Source organism: Rutidosis leptorrhynchoides, chromosome 11 (genome assembly GCF_046630445.1).
Source record: "Rutidosis leptorrhynchoides isolate AG116_Rl617_1_P2 chromosome 11, CSIRO_AGI_Rlap_v1, whole genome shotgun sequence".
Classification (NCBI taxonomy): Eukaryota; Viridiplantae; Streptophyta; class Magnoliopsida; order Asterales; family Asteraceae; genus Rutidosis; species Rutidosis leptorrhynchoides.
Genome location: NC_092343.1, coordinates 395,095,847 through 395,110,068, shown reverse-complemented (window position 1 = coordinate 395,110,068; position 14,222 = coordinate 395,095,847). Strand labels below are relative to the sequence as shown.

At 32.2% G+C, this 14,222-nt stretch overlaps 1 protein-coding gene across 1 annotated transcript; it reads left to right on the top strand.

Annotated features, from left to right (window-relative positions):
- The first annotated feature begins 5,778 nt into the window (after positions 1 to 5,778).
- On the top strand, positions 5,779 to 7,171 carry LOC139876087 (gibberellin 3-beta-dioxygenase 1-like). The gene is made up of 2 exons (XM_071863388.1): positions 5,779 to 6,254; positions 6,625 to 7,171. Exons 1-2 carry the CDS (start codon positions 5,779 to 5,781, stop codon positions 7,169 to 7,171), a joined length of 1,023 nt encoding a protein of 340 aa, XP_071719489.1.
- Positions 7,172 to 14,222: the final 7,051 nt, after the last annotated feature.

Below are 14,222 nucleotides of genomic sequence, written 5' to 3'. Positions count from 1 at the left end.
ATATATGATGTTCCCCTAATACGAGCCGTCGTGATCCACATTGGTTTAGAAAAACCTGGTGGTTTAGAGGTTCCCGGGTCATTGTTACAACTTAAGGACTTCGGGGGTTGACGATACATATAAAGTTCATCGGGGTTGGAATTAGATTTCTCTATTTTTATGCCCTTTCCCTTATTATTTTCTTTTGCCTTTTTAAATTCAGTTGGGGTAATTTCTATAACATCATCGGAATTCTCGTCGGAATCCGATTCATCGGAGAATTGGTAATCCTCCCAATATTTTGCTTCCTTGGCGGAAACACAATTGACCATAATTAACCTTGGTCGGTTGGTTGAGGATTTTCTTTTACTTAACCGTTTTATTATTTCCCCCACCGGTTCTATTTCTTCATCCGGTTCCGATTCTTCTTCCGGTTCCGACTCTTCTTCCGGTTCCTCTTCGGGAACTTGTGAATCAGTCCACGAATCATTCCAATTTACATTTGACTTTTCATTATTATTAGGTGAGTCAATGGGACTTGTTCTAGAGGTAGACATCTATCACATAATATCAATCGCGTTAAGAGATTAATATATCACATAATATTCACATGTTAAAAATATATAGTTTCCAACAAAATTTGTTAAGCAATCATTTTTCAAGTAAACACGGTCGAAGTCCAGACTCACTAATGCATCCTAACAAACTCGATAAGACACACTAATGCAAAATTCTGGTTCTCTAAGACCAACGCTCTGATACCAACTGAAATGTCCCGTTCTTATTGATTAAAACCGTTCCATATTAATTGATTTCGTTGCGAGGTTTTGACCTCTATATGAGATGTTTTTCAAAGACTGCATTCATTTTTAAAACAAACCATAACCTTTATTCCATAAATAAAGGTTTAAAAAGCTTTACGTAGATTATCAAATAATGATAATCTAAAATATCCTGTTTACACACGACCATTACATAATGGTTTACAATACAAATATGTTACATCGAAATCAGTTTCTTGAATGCAGTTTTTACACAATATCATACAAACATGGACTCCAAATCTTGTCCTTATTTTAGTATGCAACAACGGAAACTCTTAATATTCACCTGAGAATAAACATGCTTTAAACGTCAACAAAAATGTTGGTGAGTTATAGGTTTAACCTATATATATCAAATCGTAACAATAGACCACAAGATTTCATATTTCAATACACATCCCATACATAGAGATAAAAATCATTCATATGGTGAACACCTGGTAACCGACATTAACAAGATGCATATATAAGAATATCCCCATCATTCCGGGACACCCTTCGGATATGATATAAATTTCGAAGTACTAAAGCATCCGGTACTTTGGATGGGGCTTGTTGGGCCCAATAGATCTATCTTTAGGATTCGCGTCAATTAGGGTGTCTGTTCTCTAATTCTTAGATTACCAGACTTAATAAAAAGGGGCATATTCGATTTCGATAATTCAACCATAGAATGTAGTTTCACGTACTTGTGTCTATTTTGTAAATCATTTATAAAACCTGCATGTATTCTCATCCCAAAAATATTAGATTTTAAAAGTGGGACTATAACTCACTTTCACCGATTTTTACTTCGTCGGGAAATAAGACTTGGCCACTGGTTGATTCACGAACCTATAACAATATATACATATATATCAAAGTATGTTCAAAATATATTTACAACACTTTTAATATATTTTGATGTTTTAAGTTTATTAAGTCAGCTGTCCTCGTTAGTAACCTACAACTAGTTGTCCACAGTTAGATGTACAGAAATAAATCGATAAATATTATCTTGAATCAATCCACGACCCAGTGTATACGTATCTCAGTATTGATCACAACTCAAGCTATATATATTTTGGAATCAACCTCAACCCTGTATAGCTAACTCCAACATTCACATATAGAGTGTCTATGGTTGTTCCGAAATATATATAGATGTGTCGACATGATAGGTCGAAACATTGTATACGTGTCTATGGTATCTCAAGATTACATAATATACAATACAAGTTGATTAAGTTATGGTTGGAATAGATTTGTTACCAATTTTCACGTAGCTAAAATGAGAAAAATTATCCAATCTTGTTTTACCCATAACTTCTTCATTTTAAATCCGTTTTGAGTGAATCAAATTGCTATGGTTTCATATTGAACTCTATTTTATGAATCTAAACAGAAAAAGTATAGGTTTATAGTCGGAAAAATAAGTTACAAGTCGTTTTTGTAAAGGTAGTCATTTCAGTCGAAAGAACGACGTCTAGATGACCATTTTAGAAAATATACTTCCACTTTGAGTTTAACCATAATTTTTGGATATAGTTTCATGTTCATAATAAAAATCATTTTCTCAGAATAACAACTTTTAAATCAAAGTTTATCATAGTTTTTAATTAACTAACCCAAAACAGCCCGCGGTGTTACTACGACGGCGTAAATCCGGTTTTACGGTGTTTTTCGTGTTTCCAGGTTTTAAATCATTAAGTTAGCATATCATATAGATATAGAACATGTGTTTATTTGATTTTAAAAGTCAAGTTAGAAGGATTAACTTTTGTTTGCGAACAAGTTTAGAATTAACTAAACTATGTTCTAGTGATTACAAGTTTAAACCTTCGAATAAGATAGCTTTATATGTATGAATCGAATGATGTTATGAACATCATTACTACCTTAAGTTCCTTGGATAAACCTACTGGAAAAGAGAAAAATGGATCTAGCTTCAATGGATCCTTGGATGGCTCGAAGTTCTTGAAGCAGAATCATGACACGAAAACAAGTTCAAGTAAGATCATCACTTGAAATAAGATTGTTATAGTTATAGAAATTGAACCAAAGTTTGAATATGATTATTACCTTGTATTAGAATGATAACCTACTGTAAGAAACAAAGATTTCTTGAGGTTGGATGATCACCTTACAAGATTGGAAGTGAGCTAGCAAACTTGAAAGTATTCTTGATTTTATGAAACTAGAACTTTTGGAATTTATGAAGAACACTTAGAACTTGAAGATAGAACTTGAGAGAGATCAATTAGATGAAGAAAATTGAAGAATGAAAGTGTTTGTAGGTGTTTTTGGTCGTTGGTGTATGGATTAGATATAAAGGATATGTAATTTTGTTTTCATGTAAATAAGTCATGAATGATTACTCATATTTTTGTAATTTTATGAGATATTTCATGCTAGTTGCCAAATGATGGTTCCCACATGTGTTAGGTGACTCACATGGGCTGCTAAGAGCTGATCATTGGAGTATATATACCAATAGTACATACATCTAAAAGCTGTGTATTGTACGAGTACGAATACGGGTGCATACGAGTAGAATTGTTGATGAAACTGAACGAGGATGTAATTGTAAGCATTTTTGTTAAGTAGAAGTATTTTGATAAGTGTATTGAAGTCTTTCAAAAGTGTATAAATACATATTAAAACACTACATGTATATACATTTTAACTGAGTCGTTAAGTCATCGTTAGTCGTTACATGTAAGTGTTGTTTTGAAACCTTTAGGTTAACGATCTTGTTAAATGTTGTTAACCCAATGTTTATAATATCAAATGAGATTTTAAATTATTATATTATCATGATATTATCATGTATGAATATCTCTTAATATGATATATATACATTAAATGTCTTTACAACGATAATCGTTACATATATGTCTCGTTTAAAAATCATTAAGTTAGTAGTCTTGTTTTTACATATGTAGTTCATTGTTAATATACTTAATGATATGTTTACTTATCATAGTATCATGTTAACTATATATATATCCATATATATGTCATCATATAGTTTTTACAAGTTTTAACGTTCGTGAATCACCGGTCAACTTGGGTGGTCAATTGTCTATATGAAACATATTTCAATTAATCAAGTCTTAACAAGTTTGATTGCTTAACATGTTGGAAACATTTAATCATGTAAATATCAATCTCAATTAATATATATAAACATGGAAAAGTTCGGGTCACTACACCACGTACATAAGTGGTATTGGGTTTTGTTGTTGTTGTTGTTGTAATCTAGATGTACTAATTTACCTTTAATGATAGTTTATACAAAGTTGTTGTTATAGTTTATTAAGGGGTATTCATGGAATATAATCATCAAATGGTGGTAGAATGATAAAATTTGATGGCGAAATTACAGCGCATGAACTAAGAATATGCCATATATGGTAAATATGTTCAAAATGGTCAAAAATGTAACATCCTATTTTACATACTATTTTCACCGATATTTTTAGTTCTAACACAAGGTGTATACTTTATGTAGAATCATAAGACTAACTCCACATGTAACAATATACGTCAAACGTGTCATTAACATGTTAATATTTTGTATTTTTATGTCACATGTGACCAAAATGTATAATCACCACTTGGCTAACTTCTTCTTAACTACATTACATGCAAAACACCAAGTGCACTTTCTCAAATAGAAAAACGTACACTTGTTATTGTCAATTATACCAAAAGTAATTTGTATGAACAATTATTATAGTTCCAACATTAGTAATAATAATGAATGATAATAATAACAATAATAAAATTAATTTATTATTCATATTTAAATTTAAACTGGAATTATTGTAAATTGACAATAATTTTATTTATTTGCAACGTACATGGAAAGGGGAAAAAAATTAATAGTAAAATTTTCATGCAACTTTACGGAAATAGTTTTTCAAACTCAAATTTTAGAGAAATGGAGAAACCGACAATCGAAATGCCGGTTTGCAACTTGTCACGCCATGTCATCGCAAACAGGCATTTGGAATGCCGGTTTTCATACGTGACAAATTTATTTATCTATTTATCTAGATCTTAATTTGATCATGGTCTGATAACGGTTATTTAGTTTACAATTGTTGTTGTTATTTGGTTGGCTTGAATTAAAATCGACTTGTTAAGAAAATATACTCAAACTAGTTAATATATTGGGATAAGATGGTTCGAGAGGTTGTTAGTGATTTTTCAAACTGTACACATGGTTTTGACTATTAGGAAGAAACATGAAATGTTCGTACGAGCAAGATTTTAGGAAGATAATCTGAGGAAGATGCATATAATCATAATCAATATATATTGTAGTAATTAAGAAGAATATATTGAATATCGAATGAAAGTTTAAATAAGTGGCTTTGGTTAAAAAAAAAAAAAAAATGCCATGTTGTGTAACTGAATAGAAGTGCATGCTTACATTGGATGAAAACAAAACTTTAAATTATTCGAGAAATTAAATAAATATAATATGTATATCTAATTTCACTTATATATAAAGTAAATATTATATTTTATATATATAAACCATCAGTAAATTAAGATCTAAAAAACTTGTCATGTAGGTAAACCGGCATTCCAAACGCAGGTTTACGATGATATGACGTGACAAGTTGCAAACTGGCATTAATTTCAATTGCCGATTTCTCTATATCTGCAAAAATTGTTTTTGAAAATCTATTTCTATAAAGTTGCATAAAAAGTTTACTATTCTAATAAAAAAAATCTAATGGAAAGTAGTTGTAATTTATGATTATTAAACGATAAAAAAACAAATATTAATTAACATTACCTATTTAAGAGGTGAATTTATCATTTATTGCAAAAGTTTCAAATGGTATGTAAAGTAGTATATAAGGCTTGCATGTGTAACTATATATACCAAAGATATAAAACAACATATACAAACATATACAAAGCTTCACTTTTTATTTCAACTCCCAACCACAAAAACCGAGTTGCATTGTGTTCAATCATGACTACTCTCTCAGAAGCCTTTCGCGATTATGCTAAATTTGAAAACACTCCTCTTGATTTTAACACAATGCATGAGGTTCCAGAAACTCATCAATGGCCCATTCAACTAGACCAGCCTCTTCAAATGATTCAAGATACACATACACTAATACCGGTTGTCGATCTAAGTGATCCCAATGCAATGGATGTTATAAAACAAGCGTGCGAAACTTTGGGTATGTTTCAAGTCCTTAACCATGGTATACCATTTGAAATGGTTAAAAAGGTTGAGTCCGAGGCACGAAGGCTTTTTGGTCTCTCGATGGACGAAAAGCGCAAGGTCTTGAGATCTGCTAATGGAGTCACTGGTTATGGTTTGTTTCCTATATCGTCGTACTTTGATAAGTCAATGTGGCATGAAGGGTTCACTATCATGGATTCTTCGGTTGATGATGATGCTAAAGTTCTTTGGCCAAATGATTATCATCAATTTTGGTACGTTTTCAATAATTAATGCTTGAACAATTATTTTTATTTTTATTTTTTATTTTTGGAAAAACAAGAATTATATTAGAAAGCATTTTAAAATTTAATACTTGAACAATTACTTTATTATTTAATTATTATACTATTCACATACCATTAATGTCACATTTTCAAATGAAATTTTTTGGAGTGTTTTTTCATGAAAACTTTGTAAACAACGACACTCTCATAAAAAAAAAAAAAAATAAAAAATAAAAAATTCAAAAAGCCAAAAATTGAGAGTATTTTTTTTTCTTTGCTATACTCATTTTTCTTACTTGCTGATTACTTTTAGTACGGAGTAGTACCTAAAGTATGTTTTTTTTTTTAAATATTGTAGTGACACAATGCATGCTTATCAAAGTGAAGTGAAATCACTAGCTCACAAACTCATAGTTATTATACTTCAATCAATAAATGCAACACAAGAGGAAATAAATTGGGCTACTTCATCTCAACAAGGTGCACTTCTACTCAACTCTTACCCGCCTTGTCCTAAACCGAACTCTACGCTTGGTCTTGCACCACACACAGACTCGCTCCTCGTAACCATATTGCACCTAGGTGGCGTGCATGGGTTAGAGGTATTTGTTCAAGGGTTAGGGTGGCATCAAATACAACCTGTTGAGGGTGCATTGTTAGTGAATCTTGGAGACCTCATGCACATTTTTTCGAATGCAAAATTTGTATCACCTTTGCATCGAGTTAAGGTTAATCAGTTAAAGCAACGGATCTCATTTGTTTACTTTCAAGGACCTCCAGTTGACTCTGTGGTGGCTCCTTCGTCTGCATTTCTGAACCCTTGTTTCGAACCAATGCGTGTGAAGGAGTATTTAAGCTTAAAATCGAAGAACTTTCATGATGCTTTTTCTATGATAAGGAAATAATGTATCTTATGAATTTATTATTTCGGGATTTAACAGTTTTAAGCTGAAGTTTGTGATATAAACTTCCAATTAAGTGAACTAAATAACGATTGTGACATTTTAATAAAATTGTGCCCGTTCCAAAAATAAATAAATATATATGTGTGTGGGGGGTTTTTGCTTAGATATCTCTTAGTGTTACGTTAACACGCATAAATTCTTGTACAGTCCATTAACTTCAATCATGAAAGTGATATGTAATAGCCGTGTACAAGAATTTAACTGCCTATTTTGAAATTACAACCATGACTTTAACTAGGATTTGAAGGTTAAGAGAATGGTACTAAAAGGAATAAAATTTGTGAGAACAAAGTCTTTTTTTCTTATTGCAGCACTAGAACCCTTGCCATAATCTTCTCTTTAATTTTGGCATAAAATAACAAATTTAATTGATGGTTACCGTGCTAAAAGATTAAGCTCGATTGGGTTTTTTGTAAGTGGAACGATCATGTAATTGATAGTAGTTTGAATGTATTGAGGAGTTCTACTGCCTACTTTTTTTTTTTTTTTTAAACGAGGTTCCGGTAGAATAACATTGAGCAGATCATAATTGGTGGACCACCACCAGCCTAATCGAACACAAAACACAGCCATACCCGAGATCCGCCTCAGCAGGTTGTAGAGTTCCGCAAGAAACTCGCCGCCTACACCCGCAAAAGGGAAGAAACCGGCCACCGGCATCGGATGAATGACAAACCGAAGATCACCCAACCCAAACAAACAAGACAACCTAATCAAACACCCAGAACTTGTGCAAGACCCAAACAGATTCGTCGCCTGGTTACTAAGAAGGATGCCAGAGAAAAAAGAAAAGGTCGTACGGATGCCGGAAAAGGAAGAAGAGGTGGGAGTACCTTATTTAAACGGAAAGCAAGTAATCCAAACCACCGGCAAGATGCCGGTAGTCGGAGATGAAAGCAGCATCTCAGCTGAACTACAAACCGTCATCGTTCAGATCAAGGATGAAAAGTAATGGTGGCTGAGGAAAATTAGGGGTTTACAAAGAAGGGAAAGAAGAGTTGAGTAATGAGGGTGATGATTGGAAAATTTAATTAGGGCAGTAGGGTGAGTTCTAGTGACTACTATGGTTGTTGTTTGAGTTATAATTAATTACAAGTGCGATGGAAATTTTGTGTTGTAGTTTAAGTGGTAGTGCTCTGACACTTTTTGTTAGAGGTCGGGATTCGACTCCCAAGAACTACAACATTGCACACAAGGTTAACCTCTGTCCTTGAAATCCACCCACGGTCACCTTTCGCACATTGCGTTGCGGGGGCACCGAGAGAGGGGTTTTTACCATCCATGTCCTCGGATTAGTCCGGGTTTCCTCCGGGGCAACAGTTGGGGGCGAGTTATGCAAGAAGATTGCATTGGTGGTTTAGCCCCTGGAGGATCCTAAACTGTCGTTATAAAAAAAAATAAATTACATGTGCGATGTGTGGAATTGTCTATTGCAGGATTTGTGATAATTTGTCCTCTGTGTGCACCATTTGGTTTCAAACCGAATAAACCGAATATCGAATCGAATCCAAACCAAAAAAAAAAAAGTAAACCGAATTTTTTAAACGATTTTCGGATCGATCGAGACCGAAACCGAATTCGTAATTCGATTTTTGGTTTTGAAAAATATAAATTTGGTTAACCGAAAACCGAATTAAAAATCGAATTTAAATTAATAACATATTAAAACATATTTATAATTGTAATATTTATATATTTATATTATAATTGATGTATTATTACATTTTTATTAAACAATAAACATGTTATATGCCTGTATACTTGAATTAATTCCGCAATCGTTATTCCTAATTTATATGTAAGTTTATGCTGGTTAGGATTTTAATTTTTAATAATTTTCGATTTTAATCGAAACTAAACCGAAATCAAATTCGGTTTTCAGTTCGGTGTTGGTTATGATTTTAATATTTAAATTTGGTTTCAGTTTGGTTTTCGACTTTAATTTTATAAGTTTTAAAACCGAAAGAACCGATTCGAAAAATTAAAAACTGAACCGATGAACACCCCTACTCTAATAGATTAGCTAATACCGAGTATAAATGTTAGTTATTGTAATAGGAATTTCAAAGACAGACCTTTAGTACAATAAGTCCAACTTAGCTAGATGTACTACTCGGTTAACATTTTTTAGCCTACCAAAATGGGGCTCAAACAGTGGGCCAGAAGGAAAAGAAGTAGGTGAGTGGAATAATGGATATATTTTTGTTTGAAATCTAAGTTCGCCCATATTCATAACTATGTTATTTTAAAACTCGCCAGTGCATATATAACAATGTGAAATGGGTAAATTAAAAAGAAAAGATTTAAACTATAAATCAAGGGATTACGTGATCGTGATTCAATATGAACAAACGAGGGAGTGTGATCGTGATTCAATCAAATTTTACTTTAGTAATCGTTAGGATTATATATCGGAAGCTCACTAAAGTTTATCATTTTGTGTATGTAGACCATTTATATTTGAAAATCATTTTTAATCACTCAAGTTTATCTTTTCATATTTATAGACCACTCAAGTTCACAGGTTGTTACAGATACACCAGATATGACTAAAAACACTTGAAAAAAATTATAAAAAACGTGAATACTAGTGTTTTTGATAACAACTAATTGTTATATAAATAATGTTAATTAAGAAAAGCTTGGTTATTTGTATTATTTATTATATTTTCTAATGAGATTTTAGTCAGATTTGGTACGCATGGAACAATACACGAACTTGGATGACTTACGAAATTATTTTTAAATGGGTGGCCTAAAAACACCAAAAGATAAACTTAGATGACCTACGAAATCATTTTCAAATATGAGTGACTTAAAGACACACAACGATAAATTTGGGTGACCTTTCGATATATAATCCCCAATCGTTACAATACACATGTAACTCGTCCCTCAAATCCATATCAACGATAGATCTTAGACATTTAACTAATTATCTCTAATATATTTGAGGCCATTGATTTCATCTATTTGGGAGCATATACAATCGGAACCAAGAATTTTTTCACGGTGGCCGAAATTTTTTGTAAAAGTGTTCATATTCAATGTAAGTTTTTTTCTTTCATTAAAATACAATTTTTTGGGTCACAAATTTTTGGGTTGGGGACAAAACCTGAAGTCTTTTAGACAAATATATGAAGGCTTTTAAAGGTAAAGTCAGTGCTTAAGCCTGCAAATTTCATTCCTTGTCCCTGAACTTTACATCAAATTTGACTCCATTTTCTTTTTTTTTCTTTTTTTGTGTGTGCATTCCTCGTCCCTAATGTATCACAAATCTACATCCCTCGTCCTCCCGTCTAGATTCTGTCAATTTCAGCCGTTTGTTCAGTCATGTACAAAGCATGTGAGGGTACTTTGGTCTTTTTATTTTATTTTATTTTATTTCTTTATTATTTAACTTATCTTTTCACCTTCATCCTCATCATCTAATGTTCATCATTCCCAAATTAAAAACCCTAGTTTTATACAACCTTATTGATGCCGAGTAATCGGCGATTTAGTTGAATTATCAATTTCATATAAATATATCAGTTTCATATCAAACCCTAATCTTCAATCTTCATCTTCACAAACCCCCAAATCAAACTTATCAAACCTTATTGATGCCCAGTAATCAACGATTTAGTTGAATTATCAATTTCAGATAAATATATCAGTTTCATATCAATATATCAGTTTCATTTCATATCTAATTATCAAATTGACAATTGATAATTTCATTTCATATCAAACAACGATTTAGTATTTTCATCTCATATCAAATTTCATTTCATATCAAACGGCGATTTAGTACAGTAATCGACGATCTTGCTTAAAAAAAAAAAAATTAAACGATGATGGTGGATCTGAATTTGAAGATGTACAAACAGGTCTTTAAACTTTAATCATCGTCAATGTATTACAAAAACCTAGATGAGAAAAGAATAAAGAAAGGATAAGATATCTAAGTTACAGGTCTGGGTTTTACAGACGTCGTCTGCAACTCTTTACCTCCGCCGTTTAACTTTGGATCTGAATTTGGTAAACTCCCGTCATGGTCACCGACAAACAGATCTGTTTGGTTGTCGACGACATGGTCACCAACGGTTCGTAGAGCAACTATGTCGAATTGATGGTGATGAGACTGATGAGTTTCTTAATCAGCTACAAAGATAAAATCGAGCTTCATGAACATGATTCTGTAGGGACTTTTGGAATCGAGCTTCATTGAAGTGTTTGCTTTGATATAAATTGAACATGCTTAATGATGAAGAAATTGATGGGTTTCTTGAGCAACAAAAGGAATTGATGAAGAAATTGATGAACCTGCTTAACTAGAAGAAGGGTGAAGAAATTAATAATAATACTTGTTGGCTTTTTTTAGAAGAAGGGTGTAGGATAGATTTGCAAAAAAAAAATGGTGATGTTATTTTTATTGAATTAAGAAATTAGAGTTTATGTTTTGAGTTGAATGAGGGAGAAGTCAAAATGGAGAAAAAAAGGTAAAAAGAAGAAAATGATACAATGACTAAAATACCCTCACATGTTCTGCACGTGATAGAGTTAACCGTCAAAATTGACAGAATCTAAACGGGAGGACGAGGGAAGTAGAATTGTGATATATTAGGGACGAGGGTTGCACAAAAAAGAAAAAGGACGAGGAATCAAATTTGATGTAAAGTTCAGGGAGGAATGAAATTTTGTCATCAAAAAATCCAAAATTTTAATACCAAAGAAGAGTTGAGTATTAAGTTTTATACCAATACTAGTTTCCAAACTGATCGAGGTAATTCTCAATCCAGTCACGTTGTTTCTTTGTCATGATGGGCAAGACAATTGATTAGAAGAGCTCTAAGCAGAGTACTGTTTCACAATCTATAACAAAAGCAGAATACATTGCTGCCAGAGAAGCTGCTCAGGAAGCTGTATGGATTAGGGAGTTTGTTTTTGAACTCGAAGTAGTACACAACATAAAATCTCCTATGAAAATGTGCAATGAGTTCGAGTATTATTATACTTGCGAAAGAATCACATGTATATAAAGGTATCCGACACATTCTTCAAAACTTTGACTACATTTATGAAGTCGTTAGGAGGAATGATATTAGTATTTTTAAGGTTCATATAGATGGTAATGTGGTTGACCTGTTCCCGAAGCCCATGATGCACAACAAGCGTGATGATCATGCTAGTAATACCGGACTTCGTTATGCTACTAATCTTTTTTCATTTGTAATTTAGTATTTAGATATTTTTGGAACATTAAGTAGTTTTATCTTAATGAATTGATATACAGTTGGTATGATCATTTTCATCTATATCACTGTGTTCTATATTAGCATGTTTAATCCATGAATAATTGTTGATTATTCTAAATCACCAAAATTGCTCATGTTATGGGAATAACATGAATTAAGATTATTATGAATGTTTGACTTTATTCACTGATGGTGAATAGTAAACTTGTTGCGGCCAAAATTCATATGCATTTATTGATGATGAATATTGGAATGACCCAATAATGAGATGTCACTACATGGATCATCATCAATAGTAAATCTCATAATGGTTATGTCTTTGTGTCCTTAGATCTGAGATGTATATGTTGATTTTCGGTTGTATGACATATTATACTTTGATATGGTTAAACGTTATCCTGAACAAGGTAGTTATAAAGGTCATCATAGGATATGATGTGAAGTACATGACGAACGCATATAATCAAAATGAGATTTATTCCTCTATGTGATATTATGATACCACTGAGCCCCTCGATGAAAATGAATGGGTATTTACACGGCCGTGTCCAAGCTATAGTGATTGTAGATCAATTTTAACTTGGTGATCACATTCAAATTTTCTATATTGAGAAACAGAATTGGTTGACATATGAGAAAGACTAGATCCATGTCTCATGTCAACTTGGTATCGGTAATAAAGCGACAATAGACACTCAATTATTAAATCATTTTTTAATAATAATGATAATTCGTTTAGCTGAAACAAACACTTGTATATTTTTTGGGGCATTGACGTGTTGCTAGACGCCAATATATGTCTGTATGGTTTTTTTCTAGATGTTATGGCATGCACAAGTGGGAGTTTGTTGGTTTATTGTGCACGTCATAACACAAATCTATACTACCGCTTATATACAAGCCTATAGGGTCACACACTTTAACATGTAATTAACATCGCCATAAGGTGTTTAAAGACATTTGTATCTTTTATTGCCATTAACAATGCTATATGTATGCATATACATTAGTATCGTTTATAATTTGTTCACTACTAGAAAGGTCAACACCCAATACACATATGTGAGCTTTGTGTTTCCACCTTACTTGCATTTAAAACATCTTTTAGTTGATTTACTCGTGATTTTATGGTTATCTCATACATACATGGTCATATCCATTTACAAGAAGTTATGACTAGTCAAGATCATATACTTCCCATGATTTCCTTATTAATAGGCTAGTTGTTCATTGATAATTGTTAGTGAAAGTATCACGTATGTTTATTGTTAGTGCATTTATAATAGAGTCAAAGTGGGCGGGTTAGGTGATGATCTAAAGAATGTTTGGTTACAATTTTAAATCGGTTGAACTGGGTCAAGTCGAGTAGACCTGATACATTTTTTGTCGGTAGTTACGTTTTTTTAATAGAAAATTGTGCATGTCAAATATAATATGCAAAAGTTCGCTATTTTCTATAACAATTTTGTACTTTCAAATTGTTCACTTTTTACATTAGTGATTTGTTTTGTATATCAGAGATAATTTTAACTTGAATCAACCCATCTATAAGTGGGTGGGTCGAAATGGGCCCACTAATCATAGTTGTTTTACCTTACAGTTCGTTTATGTCTATGGTTGGGAGATAGATTTCACTCACTTGGCCGGAAAATCATTTGTTGATAGAGGAGACTATAATTCGGTGACAAAATTCACAAGACAAATTTCATATGCTATATAACTATAACCATGGCATCATTTTTCTGATCGAT

Bases quoted from the DNA above. Each gene is read 5' to 3' on its own strand.
- LOC139876087 (XM_071863388.1), top strand. From the start codon at position 5,779: ATGACTACTCTCTCAGAAGCCTTTCGCGATTATGCTAAATTTGAAAAC. The intron at 6,255-6,624 runs GTACGTTTTCAA...TAAATATTGTAG, and splicing joins AATGATTATCATCAATTTTG to TGACACAATGCATGCTTATC.